The 14,740-nt window shown below is 48.2% G+C and overlaps 1 protein-coding gene across 6 annotated transcripts in view; it reads right to left on the bottom strand.

Moving 5' to 3' along the window:
* Nucleotides 1–2,459: 2,459 nt before the first annotated feature.
* VANGL1 (VANGL planar cell polarity protein 1) overlaps nucleotides 2,460–14,740 on the bottom strand; it is a 48,243-nt gene continuing 35,962 nt past the window's right edge. For all 6 annotated transcript variants that reach the window (XM_017814830.1, XM_017814832.1, XM_017814829.1 and 3 more), the window contains exons 6-8: nucleotides 12,099–12,231; nucleotides 9,904–10,138; nucleotides 2,460–8,700 (exon numbers count right to left, since the gene is read on the bottom strand). In XM_017814830.1, the coding sequence (XP_017670319.1) occupies nucleotides 8,440–8,700; nucleotides 9,904–10,138; nucleotides 12,099–12,231 (629 nt within the window). In that variant the 3' untranslated portion in view covers nucleotides 2,460–8,439. The remainder of the gene's footprint in view (nucleotides 8,701–9,903; nucleotides 10,139–12,098; nucleotides 12,232–14,740) is intronic.

Raw genomic sequence — 14,740 nt, 5'->3', positions numbered from 1 at the left:
TCTTTTCTCTCAGCACCTCCTGACCTAGCGGTGCATGGATGCACACGTGAAAAGGGAACGGATACCCTTGCCCCAGGGGATTATCTGTCAATACCGGAAAGGACTGTAACCTAAACCCATCACCTTCCCACTCCAACATAAACTTAGGAATGGTGTTGAAAGACAAATCAAAGCACTCTGCTTGGCCAACTCCCAAAACACCTTCCTTTCCTGCATGCTGTTGTGAGACACCATGTCCTGCTAAGAGATCCCCTTCCCCTTGTACCCACCCCACTTGCCCTGAGCTCCAGGGCCCCTTGGAAGCCCTCAAGGTTGATTCCAACTGTACTTCCTAGGAGTCCAGACCTGGGGCTGAGACAGTAGAACCAGTTCATTGCACAGGAAGAAACTGTTTTGGGGTTTGAAGCCTTGCTGACCTCCTCAGCCAGATGTCTCATTGAACTATTAATTTAGCTAACAGAGTTGTACGGTGAGGTGTTGCTAGTGCTTCAAGCAAGGCTGTGGAGCCAGTTGCTGAAGGTGACAAATCCCTTTCTTAACCTGTTTGTTATACCCTGACTGCATGTGGTCCCTTTGCCCCACAGATCCCCACTTCATTCCCCAAAGCTGATGTTTTCCAATCATCCATAGCTGTGAGGCCTGGTTCCATCACCTATGGGGGTCAATTGATCTTAGGAATTAAGCCACAGTTCAGCCACCAAATACCCTACACCACTAGTTGTTGCTGTGCTGTCTCAGGGCAGTCAGTGTTTCATTCCCATACAGTCAGGAAAGGCACTGCAGGAAAGGCAACTCTTTCTCAAGTCCAGTATGCCCCTCAGGAGAAGGTCCTTACCTCTGGTTCAGGATGCCAGGTCCCTCCAAATGGTGGTGTTTTTCCAGTAAAAGCCTCCCTCCCCTTTCTGTCAGAGGTTTGTATCTGTAATACTTAACCCAATTTTGCACCTCAGGCTCCATCACATCTCAAAGGCCCTTGCAACTTCAGTGAAAGACTTGGCCAAACCAGATCAGCTCCTTCAGCTTTAATTTCTGCTGAGCTACATACCACAGCCCCTTATGATTCAGATAGCTGAGCTCTGGGCGAAGGCCAAGGAAACTAGTGCCTCCAGCAAAGCCTGTTCCTTCCACCAGCTTTCACAACCCACAGCAGGGGAGAAAGTGCCATGAACGGCAGCAGTCATGTGTTGATTCAGTATTAGCACTAACCCACAAATGAAACAGAGCACACTGAACTCACATGTAAAGACACAACTAAGAGCCTTGGATGAGGCTGACAAGTGCAGTATCTTGTTTATGCCAAATTCCTGCTGCTTTCACCTTCTCATGACACACCTGTGGCCAACTCCCACAGAGGCTTTACCTACAGAGCTCCAGTCCAGCAAGTCAGGTCTTCCTGTGGGGGGCAGGTGGGGACGAGCAATGGTTGCACCCCCACTGTAGGCTCTGCAGGGCAGCAGCAATGCCATTTCCTTTCCCTGCCCATCTCCGGGAGCTGCCCTCCAAACAATCCAGGGCTGGGCACTGCCAAAGCATCAGCAGGATGAGGGGGACAGATCAAAAGCAGAGATCAAGGGAGGACAGGAGGCAGAACAGAACACAGCCCCATCCCACCCTTCCTGCTTCCTCCCAGGCCTCAGTTCAGCTCTCTGTAGCCCAAATATATTCTACTCCCTCCAGGCAGAGAATGTGGCTGTTTCTCTCCACAAGTGTGTTTGTGAGTGCTGCTTATTTCCACAACTGCTGCACTCTTTTTCACTGCACAGCAGCATCCTGTGGATTTTTCCAGTAGCTGAAGACACCAAGATCTGCTGGGCAGGGCACAGCTGTGAGGCAAGGTACTCTGCCTTAAAGGGGGCTTGCTCGAAGAGTGGGTACCAAAGGATGTCTACGCAAGAAAGCTGCTCCTAAATTTCCTTGGGCACAGTTGCTTGGTCTTTCCCAGCTCTTGGCATGAAGCGTATTGAAACTGACGGTGGGGAAAGCCGCACCCAGAGATGCTATTGAGGCGAGATCCCTACACCTTTTTTTAGAAGAGCACAGTCTTGCATCCACACCAACAAGGAGCACTGGCTTTTCTACCTCTTGCCACTCCTTCTTCTCACCAAAGCCAAATAAGGAACTCGGTAATGAATCCTGCACTTCATAATTTGTGTGCAAACTATGAGAACACAGGAGGCAGAAAAACCTGTTCCCACTCTAATCATGCCCCCCTCCCCAGCTGCATTTGCTCCCCATCATTTGAGATTTCAGGTGTTCAAAGCAGTCACCTACCAGTCTTCCTTCAGGAGTGATAAATGAGTTTGCATTTTACTGTGGTGCGGCAGATCAGAAAGGCCTAGGACGAGGGTGACAAAAAGACAGCCTCAAAAAGGCTAAACCACATGTTTGCAGGGCCCCTCCTAGCCACAGCTAAGGAATGCTTGAAGACCAGAAGAGCTTTTCGTCTGAAAGGATAAGAGAAAGGAGTAGGACAATCAAATCTGGTTTCAGTTTATTTCCAGAATTTTACTGTACAAAATATGCAAAGTGTAAAACGGTTTTATGTTTCAGTTTAAAAAACAACAAAACCCCATCCAGCTATAACTTAAGAGAACCCAGCTTGGAACAGAACAATTTACAAGGCTAGACCCACAGTGCATTAATGTCACAGACACCAGGAATTTGCTTATTTAAGTCCACAATTAGAAAAGAACAGAAAGACCATGTACCATTGCAGTTAAAGTTACATGTGCAAAGAAGAGGAAAAAAAGAAAGAAATGCTGGTTAGTGTCTATTAATTAGAAAACCTTGGCAAAACCCTTCTTACTATACAGTGTGTGTAGAAAAAGTATTACACAGTGATAAAGGAGGGTGAGGGAAGGGCATTCACCCCCACCCCCTTCCCCAAGACACAATAATGCTGAATCAAAGAAACAGGCACAGAAGAGTGTAAGATTCCTTCACAGTCATGCCTGTGCAGGTAGCGAGCCACAGCATCTCCCCACTGCGCACACAGGAGATGGCCCCAAGCATCCTTAGGTGCTGGTGAGAGGTGCCCAGGAAGCAGCCAGAGGGAAGGAGGGATTCCCTCTCTGGGCAGAGCACACCCAGGGCTGGCTGCCTGCTGCCTGCAGGGCTTCTGTGTGCTATAGGGATAAAAAAATGCAGTCTCTCAGAGGGACGCAGATGGGCGGATAACACCAGCTGGGATAACACCAGCTGTACCGCTGGGGCGGCGAGGACCTGGCTCCGGAGCACCCCGAAGCGATCCACACCGGTCACAGTTGTCAGAAATGGCAACTTTTGGTCATCCTCTATTGGAGGCAGCAGCCTGAGCACAGGAGGACGCACACTCCTGTAGGAGACGTCATGGCCCAAAGCCATCTCTTTTAGAAGAGAAATTTGGGGGTTTACCTTTTTTTTTTGTTTGTTTGTTTTATAAAATCAGCTCAATTCCAAGAGCACTTCCTTCTTAACACAGTTTAAACACTAAACCACCAAGCCTGGCCTGAGGCTTGAGACATGTATAATGCACACATCTAGAAGGGAAAAAGCACATAAGACACACACACAAGCTGAATGAGAAAACAGACACCTGCACACACGTCTTGTGAACAGCTCTCATACGGCTGGGCAGAACTGAGCACAACTGAGGAGCCAGTCTGGGATCAGACTACAGCAATTTTGCAAAAGACTGCAAGACTTTTGGCCTACCTTTGAAAAAGGGCAGATCTACACATTTTGGTAAGCAAGATGAAATGGGTTTCAATAGGTTTCCATGTTTAGCAAGTTATGGATCTTTCCAGTTTCTTCAGCAGCAAGTGCTGGAAATGAGCACATCGCAAACAAGACTTTTCAAAGCTAATTATGTGGGGCAGAGTCAGCTCCAGAAACTCCTTCCCTTCACCTTTTGACATACAGCACATTCCCAAGGTTTTGCACAGATATCTCCATTCCAAAGGAAAAGGTTAGGAGGTTCTATGAGGGACAGTATTTGTTCAGATCTCCCCAAACTTGAGCCTTACTGTGAGCTGCCCCCAAGCTCTAAACTGCAGCCTCAGCACCTCCCTTTCCAGCAGATACTTGTGCCTCACTAAGGAACTTTTGGGGGAAAAAAATGCACAGAAGTGAGGACGGAAGCTGAAGAGACTCGCTTTGGTGGCAGAAAAAAATTTTAGCGGCAGAAGTCAGAGAAATAGCTGGCAGAGGCTGAAATCAGATCTGCCTTTCTCTCCAGTACCCTCCTTTGGGGGTGACATTGCTCTTGAAGGCACCAGGGCAACCCCTGAAGCAGGAGGTGACTTTGCTCTGTGATCAAGCTGCATCATACCAGCTTTTCATGCCCAGTGCATCTCTCCTCAGCTACCCTGCTGCCTACAGGGGGGCGTGGATGGCAATGTCTCCCCTCTGCAGGGTGAAAACTGGTAACAGCAAACCTCCCCAAGCTGATTACAAGAGCTTGGTCAAGGGCTGGTACACTATGGAGGGGAGTCCTACAACACTTATACTTCCAAGAGTGCTGTCTGCTTGTCTCCCAGGAGTGGGAAAGGAGTCTGAGAACTGGGGCAGCCCCACAGAGCCTACATATGGATGGCTGAAGCCACATGGCAATGAGAGGCCAACGGATGTGCTAAAACCTTTGCCCATGCCTATTTACAAGACTGGCAAAGTAGTAGGGGTCTAATATCTGCCCCTACGGTCTGATTAGCTGCAAGAAATCCAAATCTTTCACTTTTTAGCCATGAAAGAGAAAGCCAGCCTTTGTGGAAACCCACAGCCATTTCCATCTGCTCTGGAACGCTTGAAAGTCTGAGCTGCATCTGGTTTTGCAAGATCTCAGCATGGCCTTGGATTTAGGCTGTAACAAATCTGAGAGCTAAAAAACCAAAGCCTTAAAAGTATTCAAGCAGCATACTTGAGAATCACAGGAACCATGCCAACATGGAAGGGAGGAGTGGGGCACCACCACCCCTGGTTAGACAACACAGCACCCTATTGAATGGTTCAGCTTCCAGGGAAGGATGTCCAGTGCAAGGATCTCCTCTGAGGGGGACACTGTCCACTTTGTCACAAATAGGGTTGTCTTAAAAAAACACTTGAATTCTAAAAAATCCCCCCACAATTCCCAGCCAGGTAAAAATATCCAGACTGGGAGAGAGGAGGGAAAATATGTGCAAGGAGACAGTACAGGACAGGAGAGGCATTCGGAGAAACAGCCTCCACTTGGCTGACAAACCCTACAAGTTGTATTTATGCTCAGCTCTTGGCAAGCTCGGCAGAAGCAAAGGCTGCAGGAATTGGACCAGAGCTTCATTCCCTATGACTCGACTCTTACTCATTAGCTGGCTTTAAACACAGTTAAACAAACCAGTCTGCTCTCACCGCTCAGTATTTTTTTAAAGAACTTGAATTCCTATAGATGCCACAGATTCACCTGTGGATCTCAAAGCACTTGACAGCAAGTTGAGTTTAGCCTCACAACACCCCAGTGAGGTAGATATGACAGTGGTCCCCTGATTTTGCATGGAGAGGGGAACAAGAGAGACCTTAAAAAATCTCATTAAAAATACCAGAACAGGGAAAATGCAGGAGTCATGATTCCCCTTTTAGTCTGTCCTCACCTCTAAGCAGGTTGCATCTCTAAAGAGACTGTTTGAGAGGCCAAGTCCTTTCCTTCAGATTTCATCCGGCAAAACATTCACGCTGCTGACATAGGGAAGAACATTTAATGTAGGAGTTGGCCCCCACTGACAGTGTCCTTTTCGGCAGCAGGCAGAAAAGGCAGCATGGAACTACAGCACGGAGATGAGGAAGCAGACCCAGAGTGAGCACAAACCGCTTCTGTCTGGTTCTCCATGTGTTAAAGGATTTAACAAAATTAAGACATGAGTTTCCTGAGCAGATACTGTCAGATACACCCCCCCCGCCCCCCGTGGGGCAGGGAAAAGGAGAAGGAAATCCTGGGAAAGTAAGAAAGTTTTGCAGATGTGCCTGTGACAAGGTGCTCTCACATACACGGCACACCCAAGCCCCTGGCAAGGTGGTTCTTGTTCTGGCTTCACAGAAATGAGCCAATTCAGCCACAGGCAGTAGCCTCCACACAGGCATTAAGTGCTCCACAGTCTCCCAAGCTACTCCCAGTCTCTCCCACCCTACTGGTTATGCACATCATAAAAGCCAGGTGCAGGTATCTTTAGGAGAGCCAAGTGTAAGATACTTTATGCTCTCATTTTTTTTTTAAAGGAATAAACCCACCTATTTTTTCAAAGTAAAATGCTGCAAAGGCCACAGGCAATAAAGGAGTCCCCATATAGACTACCAGAAAGCTTGATCTACAAAGAAACCCAAACACCGGGTTTAGAGAAAAGTCTACCTACTTCCCACCCTTTAAGGGCAAAGGGCCTAATCCCATCATGTATCATGCCATCTAGTTTCTTCATAACCACATCTGGCACATGACAGGGAGAAAAAAGGATCCAGGAGACTACCACACACTTGTAAGAAAGGTGAAGAAAACTGCAGGGGTCACTTGGATAGGGAATCATCACTTTGGACCCTTGCTCCCCAGGGTGCTCCCTTGATCCCAAGAGGACTATCCACAGGTGCTGTTGGACATGCATCTCCATTGCTGCTGAAGAGGATGGACCCTCCTGCCCTGTCCCCAGTGTCTCTGCTTAAGGTGACGGCTCCCTCCCACCAGCTCGTGGTGGGCACCAGTCAGCCCACACCTGCTGGGCCACGAGCTCTACTCTTTGCTTGGCCACCTCACCCTGGTGGGAGCATGGAGGCAACCCCAGGAGCTCCTGGAGGAGCCCAGGAAAGGCCTGGGAAAGGCAAGGGGACAGGTGGGGCTGTTACAGCCTTCCTCAGAAGACTGCAGTCTGGCAATGAAAGGCACTGGCTAACATAAGGAAGAAGGCCCTGGTTCCAGAGGGCAGGTCAGATCCGGCCCGATAAGGGATATTTGCATGGCAAAAGACTGAGCAGAATGAACATTTACATTCACATGGATCTCAGGGGGACCTGACTGAAGGCAGGTCACTGCCAGCCTAGCAGCTGTGTTACCTGAACATGGATGCGATGCCCCCATGCTGGCAATTAGACTTCAGACACCGATTTAGGTCACTGTTAAAAACAAACTTTCTAGAACCCCATAAAACTCAGGTGACACTGAATTCACACATGAAAGCTGCACTGGTGGCCAAAGGCAGCCTTCCAAACAAAACTCTCTCAGGAGCAGATCCTAGCACTGAGCAGAAACTCCCACAGCACAGCAAGGCCAAGAAAGGCAGGCAGATTTTCAACATTCAGAACATTGTTTGGTATTTCTTAGCTACAGCTGAAGGTGTAAGGTGGGGAAGGACTCACTGCAGTGTTTCCAGAGCACAACAATTTTCCAAAGCAAGTGAACATGGCAGGGGTCAGCCCATCCCTGGCTCCTCTCCTTAAGGAGGGAAGTGCTTTTGCTGGTCTTTTCTCCAGACACACTTGAAACTGGCTCAAGAGGGAAGGGCACATTCCTGCCTGCACCCCCTTCCCCTCAAAGAGGCTGTCAGATATAGGGAGGGTCTGTGATTTATCTGAGGAGGAGCCAGCTATTCACTGACCCCTGCCCCAGTGCAAATATGCCCTTGCAGGTGCAAAAGGAAGTGGCAGTGCCTGGGGAAACACATTCAGAAAGCCAGACAGACGGGGATAGAAACAGGGAGACTTGGGAGTGCCCGACAAAGAGAGGGAAGCAGGTGAGAGAAAACAGGGAGCCGTGCCACACAAAACAATTTCACTAACAAGCACTGATAAAAAAAAGTAATAAAAATTCAAAAAGCTGAAAGATGGGCTGATCCAGTTCAAGACAAGAAACTTCACAGGGAGTGAAACCACCCCACTATGTTCACACAGGTCTGGCACTGACAGAAGAGGCACATGGAGAAGAGAAAAAGAATAAAAGAGAATAGAAGTACTCTCACACACCTGCCCTTTGATATTGCCTCCTCCCCAAGTGAACAGGGGCTGCTGCACCCCCGTGTCAGTAGGTTTCTATATCAGAGAGGTGAGCAACACCCTCTCAGGAACAGCCACAGGTAGCAAAAGAAGAGACACAACAGAGCAGGCGTGCACACGGCGTAAGGCAGCACTCCAACAAAAATACTGACATTGCAGTTGTGCAGAAAAAGAGAGAGCGTGAGATTTACAGTATGCCTGGAAAGAGGGGGGAAAAGAAAAAAATCTGTTCTGTCTCCAAGGCTGAGCTAACTGAGCCAAGTCACCCTGTTGCCTCTTAAGATACTTCTTTCTAGATAAGATATCCCAACTCCCCCCTCCCCTTTCCAAATAAAGTGCAGATGGTCAAATATTACTGGTCCATCATCTGCCAGTTTCAGTCAGCATTGGGGAAATTAAACCCAAAAGCACAATATTGAAAAAAAAAAAAATCTCCAAACAACCCACCCTCCAAATCCCTTAGACTGAAGTCTCAGACTGTAAGCGGAGGACAAATTTATGAGATTTAGGGTCTATGAACTCTTCTGAGAGTTTGATGAAGGGGATTTTTTTCACATTAACAACAAGGCTGAAGTCCAAGCACTTGAGGACAAACACGATGCCGTCTTGTAACCCGCTTGTGACCGCTTCCTCGCTGACGAGCGTCCACTGCTTGGAGAACCAGCGATCCCTGTCATACTGGAGGGTTGGGCCCGGGTTGAGGTAACGCTCCAGGAATGCCTGCCAAGAGCGGGACACACGTTAGCACCGGCCCCACAACTTGCTCTGCTCTTTTCCCATCCCCAAGTATGGCTCCACGAGCACAGGCTTGCCATGCTGAAAATTGTTCCAGTTTTCACACTTCAGAAGACATCTTCTCCCCAGTCCCTCCCAGATTTTCAGACCCCGGTAGTAGACAAAAACATCAGGAGATCCTCTTTCAGTGCATCCCAGCAAGCTTGCAAAGTTATAGCCCTGATTTCTGCCATCAGCACAGCCATCTGGCAGCAGTTAGTAGAGCAGAGGTCATTTCTCCCCTACCAGCCCCATAACCCATCCCAAAACTGCAGTCCCAGACAGTGAGATAGGATAGCTGGCTCTCTCCTTCAGGCCAAGCTAAGGTGGAAAGCAGAGGTTTCCATGTTTCCAGCCAGAGCCTGCAAAACCAGAAGCAGAACGTGAAACACTGTTTGACGCTGCTTGTGTTTTAAAGTCTCCTTTGCAATCTTCGTGGCAGCAGAACTTTCTCTTGCATACCTGGGCAAGGTCCCAGGTGGGTCCCAGAGAGAAGATGATAAGGCCCATCTCTTGACAGCATTTCCGCTCTTAGTGTATAGTAAGACCTGGGTGAACACCCAGGAGTAATCCTTCCCTAGGACTGTGGGTTGTGGAGAGTGGGATCGTGTGACCCGTTTCCCTTATCATTCAATCCCTTCCTGTGTTTGCAAGTCAACAGTCACAATCTGGGCCTGAAGCAGCAAACTGCCATTTGACCAAGCAGCCCATGAATTAGAAACACTGTCAGAGAGACAGAGATTTAGGCAGTAATTAGAAGCAGTCCAAAATACAGCAGGGGACAGAAAAACGAACAAAAAAAGCCTTTTCAGGTTGCCACCTGTATCATGCTGCTACCATGAGTCTGCTGGGAGAACTTCCCATGACTCAAAGCCACCATATCAAACACTTCTTCAGTACTCCCTTTGCTGAACTGGATACGAGAACAATTATGTCACAGGCATTTTCAGATAAAGAGAGAGAGATGTTGCAGAGGAAATATTACTTCCCTTTAAGATCTGATGCAACCTACAATGCACTGATCGTATCACAGGCAACAACTATGAAAACATCCAGTCACCTCCCTTGACAACTTTCTGTTCTGTGTGAACACACAGGTGTGCCACCCCTTCTCCCTCCTACCTGCACCAGTGCTAGAGAAAGCATTACCTTTGGTGTCATGTTGTTGGTGATGCAGAAGGACAAGTGTTGTAAGATGCTCTCCATGCTGTGGTACTGTTGCTGGCGGGTGGTGCGAAGGTACTTCTGCAGAGCCCTTGCCATGGAGGGGAAAATTGCCTGGGCTGCTTCTCGGGGGTCCATCATTTCTCCTGGAGCTTTCTGCTGTTCCTCTGCCTGGAGGCGTTTGATGTGAGTGAAAGCCTCCTCTACTGCAACCACAAGCCTGCAGAACGAAAGTCGGGACGGTAAGAGTCATAATGAGAGGTAGGATGGGTCTGCGGATGAGGCAGAGCCTGGGAGTCAGGATTTACAAGCTCCTATTCCCATCTGTCATTGAGTCACTGCCTGCTATCAATTTACATAAAATCTTCTCTACTGACAATCTGAGGGGTAGACAACAGCTTTTTTTTCCTTGCCTAAGCCATCCAGCAACTGAGGGTCATAAACCAGGATTAAGATTTTAAAAGCCTGAGCATTGCACTTGGTTCTGCCAACACAGCATAAACATCAGCTGCATGACTCAAACAAGACACAGCTGCCCTTGTGTTTAATGTATGTCTTAATACAACAGTTCCAGCACACAGAACTGCAGCACAAAGCTTAGGGAGTCAGGAGGAGACTGGCTATAAACTAGCATGACCCAGGCCACAGACCACTCTGAGACACTGTGCTCACAAGCTGCAGTCTGCTCTTAACACCAACAGGGTACAGAACTTGTGCTGCCGAATGACTGCCCTGCACCCTCTACTGAACAGCAAGGGTGAGAACATCCCCCCATCTTCACTTGTAACACTGCAGCTAGAGACATCCCCTGCAAACCATTCCTGTGTTGGCACAGGTGAGTAAACACCAAGACCACACCATAAAAAGGGAACAGATGCCTTACAACACTCGTTACTTCATCCTGGGCTAACTTACAAATGAGGGGCTATGTTGCAGTTAGTGAGGAAAAAATGATAAATAAAACTCCAATAAAACTCTCTTGCCCCTCCAAAGAGGACTTCTTTCACACTCAATTTCCACTCAAGTCACCAACGACTGTTCACATTGCTCTCAATATCCAAAGTATCTTAAAGCCAGGGGCAGTTGCCTCATCACAAGCAGAGGTGTAGCATACTGCACTCAGACTATATCTGAGGAACAGCATGAGAAGCCCTGACCCTTGTCCGTTCTTTTTAACTTGACTTAAGGGAGGTGGGGGGTGGAAATCAGTTTCTAATCTCCTGGCTTGAAACATCTGGCATGATCTTCTAGTGACTGATGGTTTTCCTCTGACTAAGTAGCTGTTCTAACCAAAGTCGGAAGCAAAGGAGATGTGCCCAAGTTAGGATGCTACACTCCACAGAAAGGAAAGTTTAAGTTCCTTTGGCTCTGAGGCTGGAAGAGAGCCTAAAAGACAGCAGCTATAGAACACAGGTCAGACTGAAGCAGTCAAGGGGGCACATTGTGCCAGCACTTTCCCAATGAAATATAAATTGCCAAAAGAAAACACAAAACAAGCCAGCTCCTTCCAGTTATGACACATTCCTTCCAAACATAGCTCAGTTAAGGGATGCCTGCCTGTAAGCAACTTGCCTCAAACTGTTAGGTATGCTAACTACAGACTGCAATTAGGCTCCAGAGCAAATAGAGACACTGTCTTGGATCACCTCAACAAAGCATCAACTCTGTAGCCTAAGCGTGACTAGCAGAAAATATAACTACATTCCAAAATAAAATGTAACCGCTTCTGGGTCAAGTCTTTCCTCCTGAATTCATTGAAAAGGGCAGTCCAGCTGCCTCTTTTATTAGTCTGCAAAGACAAATATTCTCCTCACCCATGAATGGGCAACACCAAGTGCTCCACTGATCCTGTCCCTGGATTACTTGAGCTGACAAGCCTGGGCATGGGCAAAAATAATGGGATTTCCTGCAGCAAGTAACAACAGACTTGTCGAGCACCGGACTGTTCCTTAATCCATGACATTGCATTAGCTTATCTGCCTTATATACATGAGCTCAGCTTTATGCACGTTCTTCAGATAATTCCAGCTGCAAGCTGTCACCATCCCTTATGCATGTGGGTTTCATAAGCTTCTTCACTGTGACAGACTTACAGCCCTTAATCACGGGTCAGGGACACCCCGTCAGGCTGGGCAAGCCCCACACGACTGAGTTTTGCAGCGCCAAGGGAAGGGCTTTACCTGGCACGGCGCTTCTTCACTCTGCGCTCGTGGTCGGCCTCCTCGTAGTAGAGCTCGTTGTGACTGGAGTCCCTGCGACGGGCCGCGGCTGCGATCATGGCACGGGACTGCCCCGACGCGTTGTTACCTGGGCCTTTGGGGGGCAAGGACGGGCAAAAAGGAGACAGAAAGGCGGTGTTACTGCCACAGGACTGAGGCTGGGACAGACCAGCACCCCACGGCATCTCTCGCAAGTGCTCTGTGGCTCCAGCCTTCCCAGCCAAAATTATGAACCCTTCCCCGGTCCTCAGCAGCTCTGGTAGAAACCCTGCTAGGCAGCGCAGGCTTAGAGAGGGGCTCTGGCACGTGGACAAGGGAAGTTAGTTGGGATGAAGGATCTCACGGCACATACACAAAGGCAGAGCAAGGTGAACATGCCGAGGATGCAACTTACCCCCCACTATATACGCTTTCAGTTTGAAGGCAAGGCCAGCTGGAACATACCACATTTCAGCATCAAGACAGTGTGAGAGCACAAAAAGTGAGAAGTTCGAAAAAGGAGAAAGACAAACACAAGAACATAATGAGACATGGAGATGAATAAATTAAAGCCAAATGGCAGACAATTACTCACAGGGAGGAAGAAAAGGATGCAGGGGAAGTAGAGTCACCTTTAGACAAAGCATAGGGTTTTCCAGAAGGACAGAAGCTGTCAGAGCAGCAATCCTGCATGAGGGTAGGGTGGGGTCTGTAAGTGTAGTAGCTTCTCATGGCACTTTGAGCAGCATCTGTCAATAGATCTGCTGCTGCTGTTAGCAGATCCTACACAACTACAGGAACAGGGAAACTGCAATCTGCTCTGTAATACTCAGTCAAGTGACAGAGCTGTCTATTATAAGACCTTAACTACGACCCTAAAATACAGTAGTAGGTTCTGCAACTCGCACATGAAGCCTACAGCTTTGGCTGTTTGGGCAGGGAGTGGGAAAAATGTTGCCCCAGAAGAGTTTACAAACCTCTCTATACAGAGGATAGAGCTGGGTCTGCCCAGAGAGAAGCAGTAGTCTAGGACTGCCTCCAAACCACTAAGAGTTGCTTTTATGGCTAACTGCTCTGAAAGCCCACACTCTCAACTGGCAGTGGTTAAAGCCAATCAATTGCACAGACACGTACAAAACTGTTCTGCTCATGCAAGGGCAACTCTTAATTTTTTTTCCTAAAAAGCACAAACCAGATTCCAAGACAGAAGCCTGAAGTTCAGCAGTGGGAAAGACAAGCACTCAAACACAAAGCTTCTTAAGAGTCTAAACACTTCAGATGTTGCTTGACGGCCCTGAAATGGAGGATGTGACTCAAGGGAGACACTAGCTCCCAAATTTGGGTTAGATCTGTAATTTGCCTCATTGACTATGCCTGACAATGAAAATCCTGGTTTTGAAGGTGAGCCTCCCCACTCTGTGTAAGAGAGATTACAGCAAGATGTTTTTCTTTCCTGGCTGCTGCAGTATCAAATACAAAAGCTGTCAACAAATTAGTAATGCTATTAAGGCAGCCTGTCTTTTTTCACAAAGGGTGCAAGAGACTGTCAGGCTGCCAAGGTAAGCTGCAGCCAGAATTACACTGCTTCGTAAAATGGACAGGAATCTTTCTAAGGACATGCCTCTGAGCCTGAGATTGCCATGTGCACAAAGGCAGTGACACTGCGCAAGGAACAGCCCAGGCAACCGGCACTGCCCCACAAGGGAAGGTATGAGTTTCCAGGCCCTGGTAGGCTCACAAGCTTGACACATGGAAAGGCCTGCCAGCCACATCTGCAGCTTGTTTCTGGTTCCTTTTCTTCTAATAAAGTCTCGTGAGCCAGCAGCTCCTAAGGTGCTATCACACTGTAGGACTGGCTAATTTTCCTCTGAGCTTGGGAGTCCCAATGTCCCAGCAGATGCTGCAGGAAAATAGACCCCGCCACCTCCCAGAGAGATACCTCAGTGCAGGAGAAGACGACCCAGTTAGTTATCAGAGTGGCACATCCCACAGCCAGCCTCACGGGCTGTGGGGTTTGAATGGTGTGCAGACAGCTGTGGGACTGGGAAGCCCTCACCTTCCATACACCAGGCCTCACTGAGAGTGAGCAGCTGGAATGAATGATTTCACCTCTGTAGAAATGCAGAGCGAGTCTGTTTACTTCCCCTCTCCAATTCAACTGAATCAAGAACTTCAGGCAGCAAGGGACACATGATGGGCAAGCCTGTCCCTCTCCTTCCCCTGCTTCCCCATTCCTCTGTCAGGATGGGAATATCTCACTTGTAAGGATCTAAACCTTCAATTAATTTTATGGGCTCAGGGGTGCTGCATCAGGTTTGGGGAAGCATTTAGGATGTCTTTGAAACACACTAAAACCGAAAAAACCCCCAACCAGCCAACCAACCAACTAACCAAAAACAAACCAGAAAAAGAAAAGAGGAAAACCAAAACTAAACACCCCACAGCCATAAGGCACTGAAACGTTGTTGAAAGCAAAACGATCATGTCTCGTTTTTCCATGTGACAGATATTCTTTGTATTTCAGTTCCCACACCATGCATGCAGAGCCACCTTGCCCAGCTAAATCCCTTTAGTTCTTTCTTTCCAGCTCTCAAAGCCTTTCAGTGCTAATGAATTCATGGGCA

This window comes from Lepidothrix coronata, unplaced genomic scaffold (genome assembly GCF_001604755.1).
Source record: "Lepidothrix coronata isolate B3197 unplaced genomic scaffold, Lepidothrix_coronata-1.0 Scaffold46, whole genome shotgun sequence".
Taxonomy (NCBI): domain Eukaryota; kingdom Metazoa; phylum Chordata; class Aves; order Passeriformes; family Pipridae; genus Lepidothrix; species Lepidothrix coronata.
Note: the sequence above shows the minus strand (reverse complement) of the source record. Positions and strands in the feature narration are given on the sequence as shown.